General features: G+C 55.2%; 1 protein-coding gene across 3 annotated transcripts; it reads left to right on the forward strand.

The window, feature by feature from the left end:
• Positions 1-1,498: 1,498 nt before the first annotated feature.
• NECAB3 (N-terminal EF-hand calcium binding protein 3) lies at positions 1,499-25,722 on the forward strand. Of its 3 annotated transcripts, XM_005443820.4 has the most exons (13): positions 1,505-1,703; positions 6,677-6,701; positions 7,765-7,873; positions 14,799-14,824; positions 15,156-15,253; positions 20,178-20,314; positions 20,508-20,629; positions 20,928-21,007; positions 21,438-21,491; positions 22,111-22,223; positions 23,900-23,977; positions 24,319-24,410; positions 24,578-25,722. In XM_005443820.4, the coding sequence occupies exons 1-13, from the start codon at positions 1,611-1,613 to the stop codon at positions 24,604-24,606; spliced, it is 1,056 nt and encodes a 351-aa protein (XP_005443877.2). In that variant the 5' UTR covers positions 1,505-1,610; the 3' UTR covers positions 24,607-25,722. The 3 variants fall into 3 exon arrangements, with proteins under 3 accessions (XP_055578109.1, XP_005443877.2, XP_055578110.1); XM_055722135.1 differs by lacking the exons at positions 1,505-1,703; positions 6,677-6,701; positions 7,765-7,873 and adding an exon at positions 9,534-9,759; XM_055722134.1 differs by lacking the exons at positions 22,111-22,223; positions 23,900-23,977; positions 24,319-24,410; positions 24,578-25,722 and adding an exon at positions 21,580-22,104 and having other exon boundaries at positions 1,499-1,703.
• Positions 25,723-26,238: the final 516 nt, after the last annotated feature.

Below are 26,238 nucleotides of genomic sequence, written 5' to 3' on the forward strand. Positions count from 1 at the left end.
AGCTCTTGGACCTCCTTCTGCCTCCCCTGGGGGCAGGGGACAGCCCCGTGCCACGTGGGCCGGGCACACGTGTACCCCAGAGCCCTCGGATACCCCTGCCAGGTCCCAGGTGCACTTTTTCTGCCTCTTTTCCAATGCACACACCCAAAACACCCGGGAGTTGGTAAAAATAACTGTGATGCATCCTTGCAACTGCTCCGGGCTGAGCTGGCAGCCGGCTGTCCCCGGGGGAGGAGGACGGTGAAAGCTACACGTGCCGTGGCTGGGCCATGGCTGGGGCGCGCTGGGCTGGGGATGCCCCCTGGGTGCGAGAGCTGGGCTGAGGGAAGCCGAGCTCAGCCGAACGGGCGGCCACGGGAGGGCTGTGAAGGGAGAGGTGGTACAGGGGGAGGCAAGCCTGGCCGGGATTTTGCATCCCAGCAAAACTGGCGCGTGTGCCCCTTTCTGTAAGTAAAATCTCCAGATGCTCCAAGAGGGGTGGGAAGAATCCCACCACCCCAAGAAGTCACCATACCGCATGTACCCCAGGAGCAGTGAGCAGCTTTGCCCAGGCACGGCTTTATCTAGCTTATTTATCTAATTATCTGTTTCTTCTCTGTGAAAACCTTTGAGGACAGGCTGGGGTACAGGCCTGGGTGTCCCTCCTATTCCTCCCCATGGAGACAGGCCTCTGGGTGCCTGTGTGGGGCAGGGATGGAGGCAGCTCCTGCCTCCCCCCCCAGCCAGCCCACCCCCACTCCGCAGCCCCCCATGTGGGGTGGGAAGGGGGTTTTACAGCTGCTGGATGCACTGGGGGCCCAGCGCTGGCAGTACAGCCCCCTCGTGCTCGGCATGCAGCACTGGGGGGCAGCAGCACTGAGCAAAGGCTGCCCGGCGCCATGGGCATAGAGCTGGCGCCGCTGGGAAGTCATTTGAAACCAGCCTGGGTGGCAGGGGACCACCCATGGCCAAACTGGGGTTGCTTCAGGGCCAACTGGGGCAACCAGGGCTACCCCAGGGTCAACTACAACCATGCTGAGACCACTCATGGCCACGCTGGGACATACTGGGCCAACCAGAAGGTCAACAGCGACCATACTAAGGCCACTCATGGCCACACTGGGATCAACTGGGCCAACAAAGGCTACCATGGGGCCAACTGCAATCACACGGAGACCACCCATGGCCAAAGTGGGACAACCCGGGCTACCCTGGGGCCAACAGTGACCACACTGGGACCATCTGTAGCCAAACTGGGATCAACTGGCCGCACCGGGACCACCGTGGGCTGCCTCGGAGGCAACTAGGACTGGCCCGGGAGACCCCCAGGCCCTGAGGAGCCCAGACACCAGCGACAGCCCCCGCCACCGAGCGCCATCGCCCCGCCCTTTTTCCCTCCGCCAATAACGAGCACGGCGTTGAGATGCCAATCACCGGCCGCGACCAACCGAAGCGCCGCGGGGGCGGGCCCTTAGCGGAGGCAAAGTTGCCTGGCGGCTGCGGAGCCGCTCGGTTGAGTCCGGTTCCGCGCCGCGCTCCTTACGGCACCGCACCGCACCGCGCCGCGCCGCGCTCCTTACGGCACCGCGCCCTACGGCACCGCGCCCTACGGCACCGCGCCCGGCCGGGCCATGATGGCATGTGCCGAGCTGCTGGCTGTCTGCCTGCTGTCCGCCGACCGCGGCCCTGCGCCCCGCCGCCAGCCGCTCCCTATCTTCCACGACGTGAGTACCGCGGGGCGGGCCCCCGGCGAGGTCCCGGCCCCAGCCCGGGAGCCGTGGTGGGGCTGTGTGTGTGGGCGGCGGGGTGAGCGCCCTGCCCGCCTGCCCCGGCTGAGGAGCCGAGCCCCAGGGATGCGGGAGTGGGCCCTGCTGGTGCTCCAGGCCTGAGCTGTGAATCAAGGCGTGGGTCGTGATGTCTTAAATAATACTCAGTGTCTGAATTATGAGCCTCTGAGCGGCCAGAAATAGCCCACTCCTTATCGAGAGCTGGTTGTCGTGACTGCCGGAGCGGGAGCTCCGTGTGTGGCAGGCAGGCTGCAGAAGGTACCGTGTTAGCTGCTAAAAGCCGTGGGATCCCACAGGCAGAGCGTGTCCATTGCCCACCGCAGCCCCCATCCCTGCCCACTCCTAACGTGCTCTGAGCTGTGGAAGGAGGATGCTTTTTGCACAGGTTGGAGGTCGGCTGGGCATCTCGCCGGCTGTGGGTGGCCTGGGGGAGTTGAAGATGTGGGTAGTGGCCATCTTCATTTTCACAAGATGGGCCCTGGCACAGTGCCTCCCATCACACTGCGTCCCCTCGAGCCCCATGGCGAGGGTGCCCCTGTCGAGAGACAGCTGTACGCGCTGGGGCTGGGGCTCAGGGGGAGGCAGGGCCTCTGTGGCACCCAGCAGGGTGGGCGGGTGGCTGCATGGCTGGCCATCTCCTAGGTAAGTGGCACAGCCTGGGTCAAAGCCCACCTCCCCTGCTGGAGCATGTCAGAGGGGCTCAGTTCTGCTCCTGGCTGTCTTTTATGAGCTGCAGGGTGCCTGAGTCAGGTGGGCAGCACCTGAATCTCCCTGGTAGGCTGCCAGCCCTTGCATTCCCTTGTGTCTGGCACCGCTGGGCTCTGAGGCACCCTGTGGAGCCAAGGCAAAGTGTGAGCAGAGCTGCTGCCCCTGCCCTGCTGCAGGGATAGGGGAGAGGAAAGCAAAGCAGGGGTTAAGAGCAAGGGTTGGTTTGGTACCCAGCACCTGGGCAGCCCAGGGTGGTGCCAGCTGTCATCTCTGTCCTGTGCTAGTCCAGGTGGTGCCACCCCGCATTGTCCCCTTTCATCCTGGGAGAGGGGAGCAGGAGATCTTGGGCAGCACTTTGGGAAGGTGAATGCCATGCCTGGTCCAGTCCTCCATCTAGGAGACCTCCTGTCATTACTAGGGAGCAGCTGGAAAGTGTGGCTCCCTCGGCTGCACTGGTGCTTACTGCTTCCAGCTGGGGGTCAGGGTCTCTCTCCTGCCGTGGGGGCATTTCAGACTGCAGGGCTCTCCAGCCAGCATCATTAACTGCACTAATTACTTGGCTGATGGAAGATGGGCTGGAGGGGGTTGGTGGTGGCAGCTGTATTCCAGCTCAGCTCCTTCAGGCACTTGCTGAGTCCCACATCGACCCCTCAGGGCGTCGTTAAAGCAATTAAAATAGGAAGTGTTAACAGCACTAGTGGCTGCTTTCTGGTTCCTGGTGGCTTCCCTTCCTCTTCCCTGTGGTTCCCTTTGCTCCTGTCTCAGCTCTGGAGCTTGGCAGGGTGAGTTTAATATCTCTGGGTTTGGGGCTGGGTAGTTGGCTGGTCTCCAGCTGCCCTCCCAGGCTTGTCAAGGCAAGCTGCCACCCTGCCGCAGCAGGGCAGGATCCTAGCCTGCCCCTCCGGCAGTGGGAAGGCAGGGCTGCCCGCCACAGACCCCGGGTGGCAGCTGCTGCTTCTTCTGGGACTGGAACTGCCATCTCCCTGCCTGCAGATTGCCTGCCTTCAGGAGAGGTGAGGAGGAGGAGGGCTTTGCCTGAGACGCTTCGCTGCAGGCACGGTATGAACTGCAGTGCTGCCATCGCAGTTGTTTCTCTGTGCAGACATCTCAAGCCTCTGGGAGATTCATCCCCCAGGCTGGTGCTCAGGGCTTGCTTACTCCCCTCTCCATGTATGAAAGGTTCAGAAAAGCCTCTTGGACATCCCACCTTTTATCACTGGCTGCTCGCTGCAGCCTGCATTAAGTCTGCAGTGGGTCAATGAGCACAGTGTCCCCAGGGCAGCTGTCCCCTCCCCAGCAGCCAGCGTGTCCCTAGCTGTGTGTCCAGCAGCTGTGGCTGCTTCCAGCCCTGCAGGCAGGGAGAAGCCCTATAACGTCCCCATGCTCCTGCCTTCCTGAGATGTGTGTGGAGGTTCAGCCTTCAAATAAATGCCAGTTCAGTGCTTCTTCCATCAGTCCCAGTGTGTCCACTGCTGCAGGCACTGAGCAGGGCTGCAGCTGCTTGGACACAAGCCCAGGAGCTGGAGGCTGAGGTAAGTGTCTCAGGTTTGAGGCAGTGTCCCTGTGTTTCTGAGACTGCCAGCGCCCTGAGTGTAAGCTGGGGATTGCCTGTAGGGCCTCTCCAGCAGCCAGTGCAGACCTGATCCCATTCCCAGCCTGGCTTTGCATTGCTTTTCCTTGTCTTTGTCCTAGGGCTGCTGTCCTCATCACACAGGGCTCTGCCTGGAGAGCAGCCCTTACCTGCCATTGCCATGCATGTGCCTGTGCCCTGCACGGGGGTGGGGGCAGGGATCACCCCTAGGAGTGTGGAAGTGGCTCTGTGCTGTTTTTGTGTGGCTGGAGTCGGATCCTACCTCATGCATAGGTAGGATCATCAGTGTTTTCTGGTGCATGCAGTGCTCACCAAGGCACCCCTCTGCAGCCGGGGTTGGCTGAGGATGGGCTCGCTGGAAGGGGCAAGGAGCCCCGCCATCCTTGGGGGATGTGGAGCAGATGTGGCATTGCCTTGCAGGGCTCTTGCAGCTCCACTACTTGTGCCACGTTTGTTTATTTTGAGCTTCAGGCAGCTGTCATGTGCGCTGGCAGTGCTTTTCTAACGCACTGCTGGAGCGGAGGATCCCATGTGCAAGGGAGAAACATCAGCTGTTTGCTGAGCTTCATGCTGAATCCAGGATGGGCTCACCTTGGGTTAAAGACCTTCTCAGCCCCGTGAGATCCCCCCCCGAACTGTGCTTTCCCTCTTAGCCCACAGATGGACCCTGCTGAGCAAGGCCAGCCTGTGAGTGGGAAATGTTTGGATTCACTTGAACCTGCGTTTAAGTGCCTGGGTGACACTTGGCTGTCTTTGGGATGAGCTAGCTGGCCTTGGTGACATTTGGACTCATAGAGATGTTGTTGTGTGAGCCATGTGTCCCTAGGATGATGGAGCTCTGTAGGATTAAGCTTTTGCCTGGACAGAAGGTGGCATGCCCGAGGTTGGGAGGTGGCAGAGTGGCACAGGCATGTGGGACGCACTGGTGCTGCCCCTGCCTGCAGGCAGAGCTGCCCCTGCAGCCGGGGAGCCCTGGCATGTGTAACCCCGCAGCTGTGAGACCCCTGACCGGCAAGTGAACCCTTTAGCCTGGAGAAAGTTTTTTGCTTTAAAACCCAGAGAAATCCTCAGTGTGTGGGAACTGCAGGTTCCTGTCTCAGCTGGTCAAGGTAAAGCTCCAGAGCTCGTGCAGCGAGTCCCGTGGGGCGTCAGGGAGTGCCTGCCCTGCTTTCCTGCAAGGGAAGCAGCCTGAGCGGCTGGAAGCCCACATCCTGGAGGGACAGTTACCTAACACTGGTCGGCTCAGGGCAGCCTCCATTCCCTGCAGCAGCTCCCAGTCAGGAGGAGCTTGCCTTTCTTAGAAGAGAATCCTCTGAGGAGATGTCCCTGCTCCTGGTTTCAGTTGTGAGGAAGCGCCTGGGAGCTCCCTGCTGGGACCAGCATCAGAAAAGCCTCTGCCCAGTGGTAAGCCAGTGGCTTCCTCAGGAGCAAGCAGCAGAGGTTTCTCTGGGTAACTGTTTCTGTACCTCAAAGTTATTTTTTCAGGGACGTTTCAGTGGCTAGGTATGGGCTTGTGCCCTCAAAGCGTGCAGCAAAGCTGTCGGTGAGCAGTGCAGAGGTGAGCTGCCGGTGGAGGGGGCAACTGGCAGCAACGCATTTTCCTGCAGCAGGGCGCAGAGCTGGTCTGGGGGTGGTTTTATCGGCCATCTCTGCTTTGCAGGTATGTGGAAAAGAATATAACAAAGTCTGCCTTCTCCTTGCCCTTTTTCATGCCTGATCTTTCTTCAGATCTTTAGATTTCTTTATCAACCAGGGTGGCTAAGAAGGACGATTAAAAAGAAGAAAGTGGCCACACACAGAGCTTGCTGTCATTGGCTCTATTAGGATGTGCTGGCTAAAACCTTGTACTGTTCAATCTGGCAAGATGTTCCTAGACTTTGGAAATTATGCTGTTCCTCACCAGAGTCAGCCCCAGACCTTCTGATGATTATTGTTGAAAGAAGAGCCAGGCAGGTACAAGAAGCCCCAGCTTTCTTCTGGGTTGTGGGCAGAAGCCTCGTGGTTGGGAGCCAGGGTTGAGATCCTGAACTGGAGCAGCTCTCCAGCTGTGCTCTGTGGCAGAATTAGTTACAGATTAATTAATAATAATGAATTAATTAATTACAGTGTGTGTGTGTGAAGGTGTTGCAGGAAGGATTGTTGTGAAGGGTGATTACAAAGCACAGGACAAACTGCTCCTTGGTGCAGACAGTTGAAGTGTCAGCAGTGATGCACAAAGTGCTTCTGTTACGGAATGGTTTTATGCTTAATGTTCTTTCATTTAAAAGGTCTGAAAAATTAAACATGTTCCATCACAAGGGTGTAGCAAAGCCCTTTCTACTTCATCTCCCTTTGTGTTCTTTAGAAGAAGCTCAGTGTGAGTGCTGGGCTTGCTCGGGTGGGCTGTGCACAGAGCTTTGTGCATTGGAGACAAGAAATAGTTTTAATCATTTGCAAAGCGGAATTTCCCTGGAACAGCCTGTGCAGACCAGACAGCAGGGGTTTCTCTGTGGCTCCCTGAGCTCCAGGAGGTGGTTTTCCCATGGTGGTGGGTACTGCCTGGCTCACCATTCAGCTGCACTGCTGTCCCTGCTGCCTCACCAGATAAACCCTGTTGTATTTTCTCTTGCAGATTTTCCGGCGAGCTGACAAGAACGGTGAGTGCTTTGTTCTTGCTTCCCCCTCCATGCCCGGGTCTGGGTGAAGCAGCACAGCCTGTCCCTGATACAAGGTTTGGCTGAAAGAGTGAAGGAGAATAAGGGCAAGCAGCGCTCTGGCTGCAAGAAAAATGCTTTTCTGCTTTGCTCAGAGCAAGAGGCAGTGGAGCAAAGGGCCTGGCGGGGGGCTGGGGAAGTGGGCTCCCTTGGTTCACCATTTCTGTGCCACACAGGACAGAGCCCTTTCCAAGCCCTTCTCCTGCCTGCATGCACATGATCTCTCCTCTGTGCTGCCAGCAGTGAGAAGGGAAGGCAAAGCAAGCTGTGCAGCAGGCAGCCCAGGGGCCGTCAGGCTTTTGCTCCATCCCTTGCAGGATTGATTCAGTCTCTGTGCTCAGTTCAGGGTTTTACAGTTGCCCGTGGTTGGGTGGCCCTGTTTCTGGATGCCCACTGGGGAGCCCTTGGCATTTGAAAATTGGGCTCTGCTACCTGATTTTTAATCTGGCACCCATAAACCAAGAGGTCCGAAATCACAAGTCATTGTGATTTTGCCTCTGAGCCTTCCCACCCTCTCTTGGCCTCTTCCACACGGTAGCTTGCAGGCTTCAGGAGCTCCTTCTGTTGCAGATCAAAACACAGCCCAGGAGCTGCAGTCCTCCATAGAAAGGAGAGAAAAAGCTCTTGAGTCAATGGAGAGATTTTTCTTTCTATAAAGACCTGACGCTGTCCTCAACGTGCTGTTTGAAATGGACTCTGTACTTAGATGGTCATCTAAGTAGAGTGTGTCTGCATGCATTTCTGAAAATGTTACAATGGGGTCTTCTGGAAGGGGCTGAAATTCCCACCTGAAATTCCAGCAGCAGTGGCCGTGCTTGCCAGTGCTCCTGGATTTTTGATGGAGACTGGCAGGAGATGCTTTCAATGAGATATCTACTCTAATTATTATGCACAACACGCCCAACCGTCCCACGCTCCTGGTAGAGAGGCTGCTGGGAGGATCGCTGGGGCCCGTATGCTTCTTTCTGCAGGTATATAATTATTCTTCCCTTTTATTTAAATGCAGATGATGGGAAGCTGTCATTTGAGGAGTTCAAGAACTATTTTGCTGATGGGATCCTGAGCTCAGAGGAGCTGTGGGAGTTGTTTAGTGGCATTGACAGGCGTCATTCAGAGTAAGTACCATGGTGGCACATAGGAGAGGAGATGAAGGAGAATATAAAACTGTTTGACTGTAGATGGAGGACATTTGGAGGCGGGTGCGATAAGTAGTCAGGGTGAGATAAACCTCTCTGTTGTAACACGCAGATGTGAAACCCCATTGAACACCAGCTACAAGAATTGGTGATGAGAGAAGCCAGACGTTTTGAAAACAGTCGTTATCAGATGTACTGCGGTTCCATAAAAGCAAGCATTCATTTAAAATTACGTTACGTTAGTTTGAAAAATGTATTCCAGAAATACACAGCTCTAGAGCAGGTTGTGTGTCTGTAAGAGGAGCATGTGGTGGTGTGAGGACGATGCACAGACTGTGCAAAGTTGCAGACTTTGCCACTGCTGACACAGGGAATTGCTTTTCACTTACGTAAGAGCTGTTTTCCACCAGAAGTGGGCCTTATGAGTGTAACTGTGAATTTAGGCCAGCTACTTTTAAAAAAAGAAACCCCCAAAGAACAGAAGTAATTGCACTTAGCCCTGGTCTCCTCTTGACTGGTGCTATCTGGAGGAGTCTGTTGGTCTCAGCGGGGTTTCTCATCCCAGCCTTTCGGATACCAGAGTGGCCTTGCTGGGGTCCTGCTGCCCTGCCAGCTGCTGTGAGCGAGCGTGTTTTGGCACTGGGAGAAACTGGCCGTTGATAAATTGCATGCCTGAGGGCTGCCTGTTCAGACGGAGGGGTGCTGCTGCGGGGGAAGGTGGCTGCAGCTTCCTCCCAGTCTTGGGCAGCAAGCTCAGCCCTGGCTTCTGCCACTTCCTTGGCCCCCAGGAAGCATCTCCTGCACCTCTCTGATGCCCTTGGCCAGGGCAGTGTCTGAGAAGGTCGCTGTTAGGGAGAGGTAACTCAGAGCTGCGTTAGCTGCACACGCTGGTTCCAGGGCTTTGCAAGGAGCCAGGGCAGCTCCGTGGAGGGCCCGTGCCATGCCAAGATGCCAACGGCCACTGAATGCCATGGAGTCACTGATGGAGGGTACCCAGCAGTCCCTTGCTCCAAGCCCCCATATCATCCACCCAGGACTGGGGGGGAGGGGGTGTTTGTCTCCTGCCAAGTGGTGGTGGGTTTAGCTGATGCTCCCACTTCACTGACGGGGCAGAGAGGTGGGCTGGTGTTCGCAGCCCCTGGTGCTGCTTTCTTTTAAGCCTGACTGCCCACTGCTGCCTGTCCTGCCAGTTGGGTTTGCTGGATGTGGGCAGCAGGAGATGTCTCATGAAAATGCCTCTGTCTCTTTGGGCTGTGATCCCAGGGAGTTGGCAGTGAGCTGTTCCCTTTCCTCCCCACCACTTTGGGGTGACCTTGGAGTCACTCCCATATGATACCACTGGAAAACACAGGTTGCAGCAAAGCAGGGAGTTTTAACTGTGCCCTTAACTGAATGGTGAAGATCTCCTGGTTTGCCGTAGCTTTCAGGTTGGGCTTCCTGTGTGTCCAGAGCAGATAAACAGGACTGGCTGAAGGGGCCCATGTGAGCAGGCTGTCTGAGAGCCACGCACGGCCCTCCCTGCGGCGGTGCTCTCTATAACTCATTACCCGTAATGACGGTGCGGTAGCTATGACAACATGGCAGTTGCAGCGTTGAGCTGGTGACATCTGTTAGCAGGGCATGACCGTTGGGTCTTTGATCCCTTTCTGCCATGAAGCGCAGAAGGGCCCCTGCGGACAGAGCTGATTTCCAAATTCCTGCATTCGGTGACTTCAAGCAAATGTAGGAGATTCCGTCCCTCCAGCCCTGCGAGGGTGCCCTCACTTCTGCAGGAGCAGACGGGGAAGTCCAGCCCTGAGGCCATTGCAGGTGTAGGTCTTGTTTCTGTCCCTGGTTGGGATGTGGCCCACGAGCGTGTGCGCAGGGTCAATGCGTGCGATGGCTTCGGTATGAGCAGGTGGGAGTGGGATGAAACACGGGAGGTGGCAGCAGGGAGCTGTACGTGATTCCTTCAGCTTCATCCCCAGCTGGAGGAGGAGGAGGAGGTGGGACCTCCCAGAGAGGGAACCTGGTGCTTCAGCTTATTGTCTGATAAGAGGCATCCTGCCCCCTGCGAACACCATGGGCTAGCGCTGCCTCTGCCAGAGTGCTCTGATCCTGACCCAGTGCTGCGTGCCTGCTGCGGTGAGGGACTTGGAGAGACAGGCTTGTCCCCAGGGAGGCATGACCCTGTCTGTCCTCAGGGGCTGCCCGGGGACTGCTTGCCCACTGTGCAGCAGCAGGTAGTGGAAATCAAGCAGTGTTTAGTGTGCTGGGCTTGGCAGACGTCTCTGTGACTCTGTGTGTAGAGCTGGACTTTCTGGCATTTGTTTTTGGGGTGTGTGGGGGCACTTGCTCCTTTGTACAACTTCTGGTGCCTTGTAAGGGCTGTACCGGTGCCCTGCTGTCCCCTTGATGGTGGAGCTGGACAGCCCCTCTCCTCCAGGCTGCCTGCTTGGCTCGCACTTGCAAGAACTTAATATTTTTGAGAGCTGGCTGAAATTTGCTGCCAGATTCAAGAGTTATTACCTGAGGTAATACTCAAAGTATTACAAAGCTGGAAAGTAACTACAAGCTCTACAAACGTATCTAGCGTGCTTCTTTCATGTCCTGTAGCTTTTCTGATGATGGGAAAGTTTCAGCCTTCATCCCATGGGTGGATTTGGCCACGAGGATGCTGTGTTCATCAGCTCTAGGCTAGAACTTGTGTTTCTTTGTCAGTGCCAGCCTGACCGAAGGAGAGGCGTAGCTGAGACCTTCGTACCCGGGCACACTCTGTCTCTGGGTAATGGAGCACTGCCCAGACATGTCCTAACCCTCACCCATCACTGCAAACCTGGAGCTGCTCCCCTGGGTCCCAAAGCTGACATCTGGGAAGATGAGTATTTCAGAGGTCTCGCACATTGCTTGTTCTCCCACAGCACACACTTTCCTTTTCTCCTCGTCCTTCCTATCCAATCTTCGCTCCACCTCCCATCCACCTGGTGCTCAAGTGGGATGCTGCGGCCTGCAGGCACTTCTGTTAGGTTCAGTTCAGATTTTATGTTTCCCTGTGAGGCTTTTTTTGTTCTGCATTCCTGAAAAATGTTCCATTTTGGCTTTAAAATATCTCCTTATTCTAATTATTTGACGCTTTAAAAGTTATGTTGAAACTGAATTCAACTCTCTTTGCAAATTGGTTACAACGCTAGGTCCACCATTTCATTTAGCATGTCAGAAAGCTCCACATCAGCTCTGGCACTGGTGCAGAGCGGGAAGATTCATATTCCTGGAAAAGTGCATTTTCATCCACTGAAACGTCTGGGTGAGAAGAGACAAATATGTTTGAAGGGGTGAAAAATCTCCATTGCTGCAGAAGCATCTTGGGAGATGCACAGTGCGGCTTGCGCTCTGAGCAGCCACGAGTCCATCTGCAGCCCAGGCAGGTGGGATGGGAGCAGATCCCAGGGTTTTGTGGGGACAGCTTAACAGAGAGTCGGTTACAAAGGGCCTTGGACTGAAGGTTGTAGTGTTGCATAGGTTGCATACCTACTGCTCTTTGCAGGGGGCTATGAAACTAGGGAAGAGTCATGTGGACCTCACCTGTCCTTCTGTTGGGAAATTTTAGAAAAATAGGGTCTGGCAAATCCTCTGTTGTATGAGAGCATCAGATAGTGGTGGCAGGAATTGGGCACAGACTGCCCAGAGCCTGTGTCTCTGACCTTGAGCCACAAGTGAAAGGGATAGGAGCACTGAACTGGTGGTTTCTAAAAACTCTTAGTGGATATAACCTCAGGCCTCTGGTTCTGTGGAAGAAGGGACTTGTGTGAACTTTCCTCCCCTCTCTTTAGTCAGACACTTGGAGCTGCAGTGCCTGCCAGTCTTTGAAAGATGGAGAGTGACCAAAACACTCTGGGTCACACTGGAAAGGTTTGGAAACCAGATCTGTGATGGCAGCAGAGGTTCCCAAAATGATAAATGGTAAAAAAAATACCCATCTGCTTTGTTATAGCTGATTGCTGTTTTCCTGCATAAATTCCAGGCACATCCTGACAAAATCCCAACAGCGTAATACTGACAAGATCCTTCATCGTCAGTTCAAGCTTAATTACAGTTAATCAGTGGTTTGAGCACAGTCAAAATACAGCTATGTGGAAATGTGGAGAGTCTCAGGATGAGTGCTTTGGAGGCAGAGGATGGCTCTTCACTTGGAGTGGGAGAGAGAGGAGTGGAGCAAAGCCTGCTGCCTTGTCGCAGCCCTGCAAAATGGGTCGGGATTTGACGTGCAGGTTCTTCACATGAGCTGCTGTTTTCTGGGATGAAGTAGTTTCTGATAGCATGAAAATGGCATCATTGGTCCTGTGATTTGCTTGCCGTGCTCTGTTCTGCCCCTGACTGTGCCCTGGGGGCTGCTGCAGGTGGCCGTGCAGGGTTGCTGACTGAGCTGGCTGCGTTGGGAAGGGAGCAGGCCTTACAACAGACAACTCCCAGAGGGCTGATTTTTTGCCATGAGACCTTGGTGATTGGCTCTATGTTTAGCTGTTTAGGGTTTTAGTGATTGAGTAGCTGTTTGACTTTAAGCAGCAAGCAGAAAGACGGAGAGTTATTAATAATCTCTGGCCTCTCCTTGGAAGCTACAGGGTTGGTGCTGATCGTGGGTCTTTGTCACACGGGCGCTTGCTCACTGCAGTCAAGGTGGGGAACTGGGCAGTGGGTTGAGCGGCTGGCTCCTTCTTCCTGGTGAAACCAGTCTCAGGCCCTCACTGGGGACAGACTCAAATGCCTGGGTAACATATACATTAGGTGTTTAAATGTGTATTCTGTTATCTCATCTCCATGTCCCCTCTTTCGTGATTTTTACCCATCTCTTGGGTGGGAACTAGAGGCTGAAGTTGTTACTCTGGGGCACAGGTCTAACAGCCAGTGCCGTGGATGCTGCGGTGCCAAGTCTCCTGTGGCAGTGCAGCAGTGGTGGCTCTGCAGGCTCCAGGCAGCTTTCAGAAGTAAGTGGAAAAATTAAGAAGGAGCAAGACATTTTTCCAATTTAAATCTGTGCTTCAAACTCCAGTCACTCTATCTAGCAGAGCTGTGGTTGGGTGCATGGAGCTACTCGGAGAAGGATGGATCAGCAAAGTTTGATGGAGTGGAGTCGGCAGAAGAAGGGGCTGTGGTTTTGCCGATTGTCTGTATTGCGTCTCAAGGGAAACACTTTTTTTTTTTTTTTTTATCCATTTTAAAAACTGTCTGCAGTGCCAGGACAGTGCGCCAGAGCCCTGCCTTAATCCGCTTCTGCGGTAGGTGTTTAAAATAGATGAACCAGATCACATCCTAAAACTGCCCGTCTCCCTTGCCTAAGAAGGCGCCTGATGCAATTAGCTAAACAGGGGGGTCTGCAGTCCTGATGCTGCAAGTCTGCGGTAACATCTCACACCAAAATATTTTCATGGTTTGCAACACTGCCTAATATTGAAGTGGAATATTCTAAGTGGAAGCCTAGCAGAAAGAGACACAGAAACCAGTTTTTTATGCTTGGGGAAAAGTTGTAGGAAGACTTTTCTTAAATTATTGCACCCATTCTTGGTGTGGCATTTTGGTCACTTCACATACTCTCTTCTAATTTTGTCTCTGGGGTGTTTTTGCCCGGTGAGCAGTGTCGGAGTGGGGACAGGGTGATGCAGCTATGGTTTGACTTCCCCCCACCCCACCCCCGGGCAGGCAGCGCTGCAGCCATACTTGCACTTGGAGCCCAGCAAACTCAGGGTATCACTAGTTCCTCCATGTGTGACAGCACTTAAAACACTTAAACTCTTTCGTGCTCTCTTCCACTTTCCCAATCAGGATTTAAAATGGTTGTAATCATTTAGGGGATTTTGAGACAGCAGAATTTCTTGAGCGGAGGATGATTTGAATAAATGATATCCTGGGGCATTTCCCTACAGACTGCAGGTGATGCCAGGCATCCCGAGCAGCTCTGCCTCAGGCTTTGGCCACCTGAGCTGATCAGACAGCTTCATGTGAACCCATGGTTCTGCTTGACATCCTGTCCTGAAAACATGCAGCTGTTTCTGGATATTTCCTCCTCCCTCTACACCCCAGCAGCATCTTTATCAGCAATGGGAGGGACCTGTCCAAGCCCTGCAGGGATGCCAGCACTTAATCTCTGGTGCAGTGCTCTCAGTTACTGAAAAGGAGTGGGAAGCAGGCCCGCACCTCCAGGTTTTTGGACCCACGTCCCCTGCTTTAATGGCCTTCACGTCAGGAGCGACCCCTCTCGTGGGCTGTGAAGCCATCCAGCTCCCTGCCCTGGGAGCCTGAAGGCAGCCCCACACTGCCTGGGCTCTGAAGGCGGGGGAGAGAAGGGGCACCCGTGGGGCAGAGGGGAGAGGAGAGGGGCTGGTGCCATGGGGGCAACCACGAAGGAGGACCTGGGCTGAAGTCAAGGGGCACATGAGGAGGGAGTCCTGGCTGAGTGCTTCGCACCTTTAGGGGAAGAGGTTGGGTTGAAGAAGCAGTTTCTGGGGCTTGTCAGCATTGGCGCTCAGAAATGGGGCTGCCAGCCCAGCTGGCCAGCCCGGAGGTGTGGGATGCTGCCTGCTCCCCAGACCTCTGTCCCAGCCCATCCTGCTGTCACAGGTGCTTTCCCAGCACGCTTCAGTTCCAGGAGATGTTGGTGGAGCAGCTTTGCTTGCTCCTTCAGGCCCCCGCAGCAGAAGTGATGCTCTGTAGCCCTGCCTGGGTGCTGCAGGTGCTGGGCATGGTTCCTGAGTTGCTGGCTCTAAACTTGTGCAGATTTTTATTTTTCTAACACAGCTTTTGAAAAATCTGTGGGAGGAGCAGTAAATCCACTGGGGGCTCAAGGCAGGCCCTTAAGACCCTGCCCACTGTAACTGTTTCTCCCAAACCAGCCCCACCATCTAACAAGAGCTTGTTCTTTTGTTTCTTGCAGTAACGTGGACACAGAGAAATTGTGTGGTAAGTGGGGTTGTATTCCTGCCTTGGAGGGGGATTTCTGTTGAGGGTTTGTGGTGGGGCTTTGAGCACATCTGACTTGGGCAGGAATGGGGGAGTCAAGTGGCAGTAACAGTCCCTGTGCCTGAATCCCAGCACAGAAGGCATCCCTGCTTTGCTCAAGGGGACGGGACGTTTTGTCTGTGTGGATCGGAGAGGACTTTTCAGTCTGTGGGAGCGTGACTTTGGAGAGGGACTCGAATGCCCCCCTGCAGTGCCGGGCTGTGTGTGGGAAGCAGCGGGTGCAGGGCAGGCAGAGATGGGAAGCTCACCATGGCCTTCTCTCCTGCTTCAGATTATTTCTCGGCGTATCTCGGAGAATACAGGAACGTGCTTTCGGCCCTGGAAGCCCTCAACTCTGCAGTCCTGGCAGCCATGGACAAAACCAAGCTGGTAAGGATGGGGCTGTGGGAGGGCAGCAGGGCAGGCAGGTGTGTAGCAGAAGCCGTGGTGATGTTGGCTGCTTGCTTAGCATTAAACTTCGGTGTCAGGGGCAGCAAATGGACCTCCCAGATCAACGGGGCTGTCTTTGTGCAGTGAGCACCGCAGCCGCACAGCCTGCAGCGTGCCTGGAGGAGGGGGAGCTGTGCCAGAGCAGAAGGGTAGAGCTAGTGCTTTTATGCTCTGGAGATGTCTTCTTCCTTGCAGGGTTCTGGCAGCAGTTGTTTCAACAGCTCCTTGCGTACCACTTGCAGTGTCCTGCCTGGGGATACTGTTTCTGGGAGTATCGCTGATAGTCTGTGTGTTGCGTCTCTGAGCCAAAGTGAGGTCTTTTCCAGAAGCAAGGTGGCATGAAATGGGGACTCCAGGGTTGAGCCTGCTCTGGACTGGCCCCAGCAGCTTCTGCTCAGCACAGTCTGTGCTCACAGCAACAAAAATTTGCTGCCTGAGAGGGGACAGAAGCCACTGCAGCAGGAGGGCTGCTTTGGGAAACAGCCAGGCACTAGGGAGAAGGTAGGAAATGGTGAAATTCGTTGACTCCCACTTTTTGCCAAGCTCATCCCCGCGGTGAATGCTCTCCCTCTCCCTGGAGCTTGTACTGATGGGAGGCAGATTGGAGGCTGCTAATTAGGGCAAGCAGCCTTCTGCTTTGTGAGTCCCCCTGCCTCTGCGTCAGAGAGCAGAGGTCTGCAGTGCGCAGCATTGTGGGCTGAGTACAGCTGTGAGAAAGCCGTGGCCAGTACTTGGAAGGGACCAGCAGCCCCCTTTGCATTTGAAATGTATTAAATGGTTTAGCCGTGTGCTTGGGACTGATGCTGTTTTACAGCTGCGGGAAGGGCCAGCCCTTCATTCCTCTTCGATGTGGTGGTTTGATGCTTGGTAGGAAGCAGATGAAGGGCATCACCCACGTGCACACTGTCCACTGACATCCTGATCGGGCAGAGAAGTGAAGGGGGACCGGTCCCCACTGTCAGCCCTGCGTAGTCATCGAAGTGGTGTTTGTGCCTCTGGAGTGTCAGTCATGATCTCTTTGAGTTTTCGTCTGGCGAGGTGCCCCCTCATTGTTTCCCTGTGTGTTGGGAAATTTCACACCAGGAGAGGGGTTCACTTGAAAATGCTTTTTCTCTTTGGTTCAGCTGCTCGGCCCCCTTCACAGTTATTAAATGTGAGTCCAGAGGGAGTGAATGAATCCTCTTCAGAGAGCTATGCTTTATTTCTGTTCTTTTCTGGTTTGTGTTTTTAAAATTATTTCTGTAATGAATTTTGTATATTCATGTACTTCTCCAAAGGACAGCTCAATTAGTGTCTGCTTCGCAGTATTGGCATGATGCATTCATTCACTTAATAGTTTCTGCTGCCACAGGGTTTCCCTGGAAAAAGAGAAGCAGGTTTTCCCTGTTGAAACAGATTTTTGCGGACTTGCTTTTCCACCCTTGTTTGGATCCAGCCAGAGCCAGGAGGCCAGGGCAGCCCACCGTTCAGAGCACTGCTCTCCCCTGGGTGAGAGCTGTGCTGATGGGGTGCTCTGATCCCAGCCCTGAGCTCCTGGGTGCCCTGATGAAGATACCGATCCTCCTGGGAAGCATCTCCCTGTGCTTTCCTGGTCCGCTGGGCTCCGAGCCGGGGAGAAGGCAATGCTCCAACCCTGTGGTTAGGGCTTTTGCAGAGCTGTGGGGAATCTGCCACTGCTAGAGGCTGGCAGAGATGATAAATGCTGCATTCGTACCTGCTGTGACCTGAATATATTCCCATGTTTGTATTTCCAGAACGGGACTCAATCTTGGGTTATTACAGGATTAGTGGGTTTATTAGGTTGGATTTTAGCCAAAGCTCACACCTTTCTCGGCCAGGGGAGGGGGAGAGAACAGAGATTTCCCATATTACACATCTGCCCCACATTTCTGTTGGTTCAATCACCTCTAATGCCACTGTGGCTACGGACCGAGAGCCCATTTGACAGAGAGACCACCCTCCTGGAAGAGCTGAAAGAAACTTCATCCCAGGGAGTCACTTTTGCTGGAGATGCAGCCATGCTGTGTGCTGGGCAAACTGGAAGAGGCCTGCCTGCTCCAGCAGCCCTCACCATAAAGCTCCGCTTCCACAGGCGGGCTGTGGAGTCAACAGATGCTGAAGGATCTGCAGTCCCTGCCTGTCTTTCCCAGGCTGTATTTAAGGGAGCTTCGCATGGTTCTGAGGAGGCAGTGATACCCAGGCTAGCTAGAAGAAGGAGGGGATCTCTGACTTGAGCTGGGTTTCACAGGTTTGAACCACAGCACCTTTTGGTTAGGGCATGCTCCTTCCCCTGTAGTTCCTTACTTCTGCTGCCACAGGATTGCTCACCCCTGCATTGTCCAGGTACTTGCCCCACAGCTGTAAATAGGCTCACCGTATGTAAATACCAGCCCACTTGACAAGCAGGAAAATCAAGAGCATTGGGCTGCTGCTTTAGCACAACAGAAGGCAGAGCCTGGGAGATGGTGCTGGGCTTGCTCAGACCGTGCCAGGGTGATGAGCTATGGGGAGGGGAGAGAAGGAAATAAGGAAACCAAAGCTCAGAAGGAATAGGCCACAGCTCTGTGTCTGGCAGGTATGGTTTGAAGCAGTGCTGCCAAAAGCCTTTTTGGTGTTGAGGATTCCCCCCTCTGTGCGGGTTGCTGCAGGCCAGAGTACCTGGCATGGATCAGTGGTGTGCCTCGGCGGCTGTCTGCTGGGCGCAGGCTCCTCGATCTGCTGCCTGCTGGCACGTTGTTGACTGCAGGATAAACGCTGTGATAAAGCATGGGAAATGCGGGCTGGGGTTGTCCTCCTCGCTGTGTAAGTGACTGCAGTTACTGTAGGAAATAGCGTGTGTGGGCAGCAAACCTGCTCGTGGTCTTTTTTATGGATCCACAGGTTGGCCGGAGGAAACCAGATCATGAGGGGTTCCTATGCTCCCATCCTTCCTTGCTGGGTTGGTAGAAACATGGTAAAGAAAAGATGCCTTTTCCAGAAAAGAGGGTTTTTCTCCAATTCTGTCATTCCCACTTAACATTTTTAAAATATAACTTGATAGCTGTGCTGCAGTTTACTAATTAAAGCTTATCTTGTGGCTAAGCTTTGCATTTGCAATATAATAGTGTCACAGTAAGAAGTGAACTGTGGCGATACCTTGGGTAACAGCCTGGTATTTCTCACAGGGGACCTGTATGCTAAGAATTTTCCATTTTCCAGTTTGCAGATGCTGCAAACTAGCCTATAAATACCTCTCCAAGTCAGGTGCTTTTATTTTTCCTTTGGCAGGAATTATGCGATCACCTATTCCATTCTGTCCCAAGCTTAACTGTCATCATAAGAAACTAATAAAACCTCTCAAAAGCAGAATTATAGCAGCTCTTGGCAACTTTGGGATTTTCATCTGGGTCAATGGAGCTGAAATACTAGTCCGTGACCAAAAAGCTTTGCCTCATACTTGCTGAATTATTTCCTCCATGACTCCTTTCCATGAATCTTTGCTACGAGCAGAAAATGCTGTGCTCGGTGAGACAGAGCACGTTTTTGTTGAGCCTCTATTTACAGAGGGGTTTCAACTGTGTGGTGCAACACCTGACAAGAGGGTTTTGCTTGTTTGCCCCAAAGTGAGGAGTGCAAAGGAGGCCAGGCAGCTGAACTAAAGGGAAGGTGCATTTTTCAATTGATTCACTCACTGGCATGAATTTTCCAAGTTGATGCAGAAGGGTGAAACAGCATCTGGGGCTCTCTTGAGAGATGGTTATTTCCATCCTCCTCTCTGGCACATTCCCCTGGGCATGCTGTGTTCGATGAGGCGAGAGACTGGAAGCAGCTGGCTCATCGCGTGCAGTGCTCACCCATAATACTGATGTGTCTGCGTGGGATCCTGTTTTGCCCTTGCAAGGTTGGATGGGGTGTGCTGGGACCAGGATGATGAGGAGCCTTCTGCACGGTGAGCTTCAGAGCTGAGTGCTTTCCAAGCACGATGTGTCCCAGGCTGGTAGTTGGGTTTTAGTGGTTGGCACCCCAGGCTACTGCCGGTGCCTGTGTATCTGGGGTGTAAGAACTGCACTGGGGCGAGCTGCAGGGCTCCAGGCAGGCTGAACGTACACACTGTGCAGAAAGAGGGGTGACCGTGTTTGGATTTGAACCAGCTCCTGAAATGAAATGTGTCCAGCCCTGCAGTGGATGAATGATGTGTCCTTTCTGCTGTGTCCCAGTGGCGACTCAGTCGGTGTTCTGCACCTTTCTTAGGCTTGTCCGGGGCAGGTTTGAGGGTCGGTTGTTCCCCTGTGAGCAGGGGATGCGTGTCCGGGCTGGCAGAGGAGCAGCGCTGGCGGGGATTTTGGTCCTGCACCCCTTGGAAGTGAGGAGGTGAAGGAGTGGGCAGGAGGAGTAGCAGGGTCCCTGCCTGGGGTCCCCAGTCCCATGCTCTCCATCTTCTGGCACCATGGGGAAGAAAGTCTTGTGGGGCTCCCCTCAGCCTTGCCAGCCTTGCCCCAGGAGCCCCGATGCAAGCAGAGCCGTGTGTGTGAACCGCTGGGTGCAGCAAGGGGTGCCCTGCCTGCCCCAAAGCCCTCCCTGTTGCTGGGAGCTATTTTTGCAAGTGGTGTTTTACCTTCCGGCTTGGGAGGTCCATCTGTGGTCCTTCACGGCTCCTGGGGGCTGTGGGTGCTGGGGCTGGGCTGGGAGGGTCACGCTGTGCATCACAGGCATGCACCCAGAGGATGCTTTTGTCCTACAGTGTCATTGTTTCCAAAAGCAACTAAAAATTTGATTGGAATCCATCCCATTGGATATATTTAAGGGCCAACTGCTTCCAGATGCTGCTCTGCTTCCCCCGTGCAGAGCTGGAGGCATCTGACACATCGTCTCCCCTTCCCTGCAGAGGTATGAGACCTCCTCGAAGATGGAGCAGTTCCTGACCCGTTTCCTGCTACGGGAAACCATGCACCAGCTGCAGTCCCTGCAGGCCTCGCTTGAGTGTGCCGTGGACACCGTGGAGGAGCAGGCGGGACGGGAGAGGTAATGATGTGGGAGATGCTGGTCCTCCCCTTCTCCACACCACTGCTCATGGGGGGGTGCGGTATGGGGCAGGGCTCATGAGCCTCCCTGGGAGGGACATCTGGGAGCAGGATCTGCCCTTTTGAAGCCTGTTGTGAAGCTGACCCGTATAGTGAATGACTTTGACCCCTCCTTTTGCGTTTTACTCTTTCAGAAAGGACATAAAGAAACCTGAGGCCTCAGTTGGCCTGAGGTCAGGGAGACGATGTGGGCGCAGAGGACAGAAGAACGTCTGTCTGTCTCCGACAGACCCCTATTCTGGGATGCTAACGACAGGTATCTGCAGCCTGGCCGTCCCTCGGGTTGGTGTCTCTGCCCCGCTGGAGGCTGGAGTGGGTGTGGGAGCAGCAGCATGGGACAGCGGGGGCTGGACCATGTCACCCAGATGCCAGCTGGAGCTTCTGTGGGATGTTGTATCTCTTGAGCAGTGGAAGAAATTTAAGGACTAAAACAAATTTTTTTTGTTTTAAATCAGAAATTTAGACATTTTTGCAGTTTTCTGGGTCTTGAGCAAGCTTTCGCAATGACAAAAGCAAGCTTTTTTGGTGACATCTCTCTGCCCTTCCCTGTGCAGGTGTTTGTGTTGAAGACAACAGCCAGTGGATGGCACAGATCAACAGGCTCCAGCAGCTCATCGAGAAGCTAGAGTGCAAGGTGTGTGGCAGAGGGGAGATGGGCTGGGGGCTGCCCCGCGCCTCGGTGCTGACCAGGTTGGTGCTGGGACCTTTCCCCACGCCAGTGACCCTGGTATTTGGTCCTGGCATTGTTATGGAGCTGCACCCATTCACTACACCTGGCTTGCAAAGCTGCTCATCTCCTGCTGTCTCCAAAGCCCCTGCTTCTCCCCTCGACGCTGCTGACCCTCCCTTGCCTTCTCCATCATCCACGCTGATCTGACAAGTCAGTCTGAACCCACCAAGCCCCACAGATGTGTAGGTCACATCCCTGTTCTCCCCAGGTACTCAAAGGAACGTCCCCAGAGCCTGTCACACTGAGCTGGGCTGGGCTGTGGGTTACTGCCACGTTTTATCTTGTTGCGCCGTTCTCCCAGTAACAGTGGTTTTTCCTATGGACTTAAATGCAGAGCCCACGCCTGGAGCCGCTGAAGGAGGAAGCCATGTGCAAAGGGAGAGATGCAGTAAGTCCTCGTCCTGCCACTTGTGGTTTGCAGGTATCCCCGTAGTGAGCACGGATCCCCTTTCTTACACACACACGTGTTCTCGCAGCCCCTGTGCCCTGTCACCTGGGTGAGCTGCTGGCTGTGGTCTGGCAGAGGGGCAGCAATGTGGCAGGCTGTGAGCTGGGCATGGGACCATCCACAGGACAAATGCAGCTCCATCAGGTCCATGAAAGCCCCAGGTAGTGCCTGCAGCCAGCCCAGAGGAAGGCAGCGTTTTGTGAGTGCCCAAATCCCTCAGGTTTGCTCCAAGCGCCCACGGCCCATGTAGAGCCCCAGTGGAGGGGTCTCGAGGCCCCTTTCTGCTGGGGGAAGGGCACAGGGAGCTGCAGCAGCCCCAGAGCAGGACCTTGCCATCTGGGGGATGGAGCATCTGTTGGTGCAGTCCTCATTGTCAAGGCAACCTGCCCAGGTGGAAGGAAGCCGTTTCATGTTGGCGTTGGCCCTAGCATTGTGGTGCCAGCCCCTTGTGGCTTCCTCTGCGGTGCTGTGCTTGCTGGGCACTGCCCTGTCCTGCAGCAGGGAGGGCAGGAGGAGACAGATTAGTCCCTGATGCCACTCCTCTGCTGTCCCTTCACAGCACATCCTGGTGGCAAAGAGGCAGATCTCGGTGGCAACAAGCGGCATTGAGGAGTTCCGCCAGGCATTCCGGTCCTACACGGAGGTCACCGCCGGGCAGAGCAGCTGCCTGCAGTAAGTGTGGCAGGCGGCGGGGGTTGTTCGTGGCGTGGCTCGCCGAGAAGTAGGGCCTTTTAACATTGCACCCTTGAGGGACAAAAGGGGGGTTTTTTGGTGGATTTTATGTGCTGGGCAGTGCAAGGATGGGCTTGGTGTGCAGAGGGTTGACCTTGCGGAGAGGACGGTGTCACAGCTGCAGCAGTGTCTGCCGGCAGTATCGTCCCATCTCCTCCCAGCAAGAACCACTTGTCAGCATCTGGCGAGGAGGGGATGGGTTTTATGCCAGCAGGAATGGCTGTGGCACGCACATGTGAGTGAATGCATGCGTTCCTCCAGCACTGAGGGACTTGAAAATAATGGGGGAAAAATCAAGGGAAGAGTTCGTGTCGGGGTATTGCTTTATATAAAGCGTGTGTAGGGCTGGCAGGAAGCGGCCGTGAACACCTGAAGCTAAACCCCCTTGGGAGCCCGAGGCTCTGCCCCCCAGCAGCGCTCTGGAGCTCCAGACAGAGCTGAGGACAGAGCCCAGGGCTGACTTGAGTGACACACCACTGCCAGCGTGTCCCTGGAGATGGCACAGCTGCTCTTTGAGAGGCACTTTCCTTCTCCCACGGGAGATTTCAAGCCGCTTTCAGTGGGAAATGTTCGTGCTGTTCCCATTTAAAGTGTCATTTTTCAGCTCTTCAGTTCCAACAGCATAAAATTGCGTTTTCAGTCCAAACAAAAGGAAGACACTTGTTTTGACACATGTGGCAGAGAGAATGGTATCTTTTTTTCTTTGGAATTGATGGGCTTTTCTGTCATGAGAACTATTAGTGCAGACAACTGGGTAGTGTTGCATGGGCAGCCTCTCCATGTGAGTGGAAAGCTGGAGCAAAGCCCAGGGAGACTCCACTGTCCTGGTTCATGCCAGAGAATTGCAAAGCTCATTGCGGCCCCTGCACAGGGGGACAGAGCCTCTGAGCTGCTGAGTGACTTGCTTTGCTCTCCCTCCCCAGGGCTTGGTCCCTTCCTGCAGCCTTTAGTGGCAGCTGGAGGAAACGTTCATCCTCAGCTGGAATGAATGATGCTGCAGCTGAGCACAGCTGGTTCCCCAGGCCCTGCACCCTGCGCCTTGCTCTCTCACCTCCCTGCTGCTTCCCCCTCCCATCTTCCCATGGACTGCAGAAAGCCCCAGTCTGTTCCTCCGGCAGGAGGGAGCAGGGGGAGCATCGCCTGGTGAAACAGCATCGCTTCAGGGGGCAGCGAGCTGTGGTTTTATGCTGTGATCTCAGCTCCTTGCACTTGTGCCTCAGTTTCTGTCCATGTGAAGGGTGAGGGATGACATACACCTCCTCCAAAGGGCTGGAAGGATGAGCTCCTTCATCAGGCCCTGTGCTGCAGTGCTAGGGCCGTGCTAATACTTATAAAATATTGGCAGGCGTGTTTCTGGGCAGCGGCAAGGACCGGTTTAATGGCTGTAAAGCTCCTCTGCTGCTTGGCGGCAGGAAATGCAGAGCATGAAGGATTTGGGTTTGGGATCCCCTGGAGCTGGCCCCAGCAGCCACAAATCGTGGATGAATCCAAACTGCTTTCTGAAAGCCTGGGGGTGAGGCGCACGTGTGCCCCTCGCTCCCGGCCTGGCAGGACCGATGCGGCCACACTGTGCCAGCTTGCCAGGCCCCGTCTCAGGGTCACTCCTGTCCCCACAGCGTGTCCGCCTGCAAGCTGACGGACGAGGCCTGCTTCATCCTTTACGAGTTCTGGCAGGATGTGACTTCATGGAGAAGGTTGGAGGCTTTCCTTGTGGGGGGCTGGCTCGGTATGCTTGGGGGGCTGAAAGGGGTTTCCTCTCAGGACCCCACCAGGACCCCACTGCTCCCCCTCCTCGCGCAGCCTGTCCTGCTGCTGCTCGGCCCGGTGCACACCCAGGGCCCCTTGCGGGGGAGGGGGGTGAAGACCCTGATGAAGGGTTCGAGGGGCAGGGCCGGAGTGGATGTCGGGCTCTGGGTGGTGCAGAAGCAGCCCCGTCCCCCGTGCGTGGGCAGGGGGCCCGGCGCAGAGCTGCTCCCCTGCAGCCACGAGACATGCACGTCCCTGCACCCTCCTGACCCCGCGCGCTGTTTCACAGCCACTTGCAGTCCAGCTGCAGCAAGACTTTCCAGCGGTCCATCATCAGCCTGCTGGAGTCCCCGGAGCTGCTGACCACCATGCTCTTCCCAGGTGAGGCTGTGTCCCACGCTGCTGCTCTGCGCGTTCAGCACAGGCCTCCCTCCAGAGCAGACTGACTCGAGGGTGACCTAAATTGTGGCTTTTTTCTCTGCCACCCCTAGTCCCCCTCCCCTGTTTAACAGTGCACACCCCTGACCCCTTCCCCTCTCTCTCCCCAGCATCCTGGTGGATCATGAACAACAACTGACCCTGGGCAGCCTTTTCCAGGATGCCGTCAGCATGCAGAAGGGCGCGGAGCCCTCGGCGCAGCCCTCGCCTTCCCTTGCTTTCGTCACCTCCCTGTCCCTCCTTCCCTCCTGCGGGCTGGTGGGGGCTGCCTGCCCATCGTCCCTGGCAGTGTTTTACCCTTTTGGTCTTTTCATGTCGATTTATTTATTCCCCCATCCCAAGAGAGTCTCTGTGCTGCCTGGGGGAGCAGGGCCCTCCCAGCAGCACTACGGGAGCCCCATTTGGGGTGGCAGCCTTGCCCTTGGGGGGAGCACTGGTCTGGTTTCTGCAGCCCTCAGCCCCTCTCACACCGCAGCTCCTCTTCCTCCTGGCTCTGAGGACAGGCCAAGGCTCCACAGGGGGCTGGGACAGGCTGGGGTACATGGCTCTGGCCAGCTGTGGCTCTGTGGGCTGCCTTGTATGGATTGGGAATAGTGTTTCATAGAAAAAAAAAAAATATTTCTAGCCAGGTGTGCCGGATCTGGCTGTGGCCACCCTGGCAGCCTGTGCAATGGCTTTGAGGCTGGATGTGTGCTCCCCTCGCTTGTGCACGTCCCCCCAGTAAACCACTGCACCTCCCAGGCAGGGCGAGCATTGCTAATAGCTGTCGCTTCATCCTGCGGCTCATTTAACACAAACCAGAGTTAGCGCTGGTTCCAGTGCTGCCGGAAAGGCTGAAGCTGAATTAATGGTGAGAGGGGCAGTGGTGGGTGGCAGGGGGTGAGTGAAGAAGGCGCTGTGGCCCAGGGGTTGCACGCTCAGGGTTTCTGTGTTGGCACTGCAGACTGTTGCAAACAGCGTGGAGTGAGCAGTACCGCGGGCCAGCAGGGCTGGGCATGGTGGGCAGGGGCCAGCAGGGCAGCAAATGCCTGCAAGGAAGTGCCTCCTGGCGTGGAGAATAGCGCTGTCCTTGCACCCTGTCCCTGACACCTGGTGTGCTTCACCACGGGTACCCTGGACCCCCAAGCCTCACTTATCTGGGTGCCTGCCCCCCACCTCCCCCTCCCCATGGGCACCATTCCCCAACAGCACCCCCAGAAACACTAATATGACTGTTCTTCCCCAGGTGCAGTAATTAAAATGCAGTTAGTCTGTGGTTGAAAGGGTGGTGGCAACAGCTCCAGCCTGCGGACACTGTACAGGCTGTACTGGCTGTCTCTGGCACAGTGTCACCCCCCTGCCCTGGTACTGTGGGGCCACGGTGTGGGGGAACACTGGGTTTGGGGTGCAGGGAGGGTGACCCAGCTGCTGCCAGAAGTGATCTGCAGAGATGGGCTCAGGGAAGCTCCTCAGAGTAGGGGGAATAGCAGCTGCTGATGCCAGCTCAGACCCAGTCCCCATCTAGGACCTACCCTCCCAGCACCCAGTTATTTATCTAATTATTGATAACTGCTCAGTTCCCTGGCCAAAGCCACACTTTGCCGTGATGCAGCCCCCTGCCACAGGAGCCAGGCCCAGCCGGGGTGGCTGGAGATGGGCACCCACAAAGGGCAGGGCTGCAGCGGGCTCTGCCTCTCCTGAGCTGCCAGCTCGGCTGGCTGCAGGGCGCTCCACCAGCCTCCCCGGACTAGCATGGCGTTTGGCCCCATTTTGGATTTCTTAATTACTGTTT

The sequence above is a fragment of the Falco cherrug genome, chromosome 10 (genome assembly GCF_023634085.1).
Source record: "Falco cherrug isolate bFalChe1 chromosome 10, bFalChe1.pri, whole genome shotgun sequence".
NCBI classification, from domain to species: domain Eukaryota; kingdom Metazoa; phylum Chordata; class Aves; order Falconiformes; family Falconidae; genus Falco; species Falco cherrug.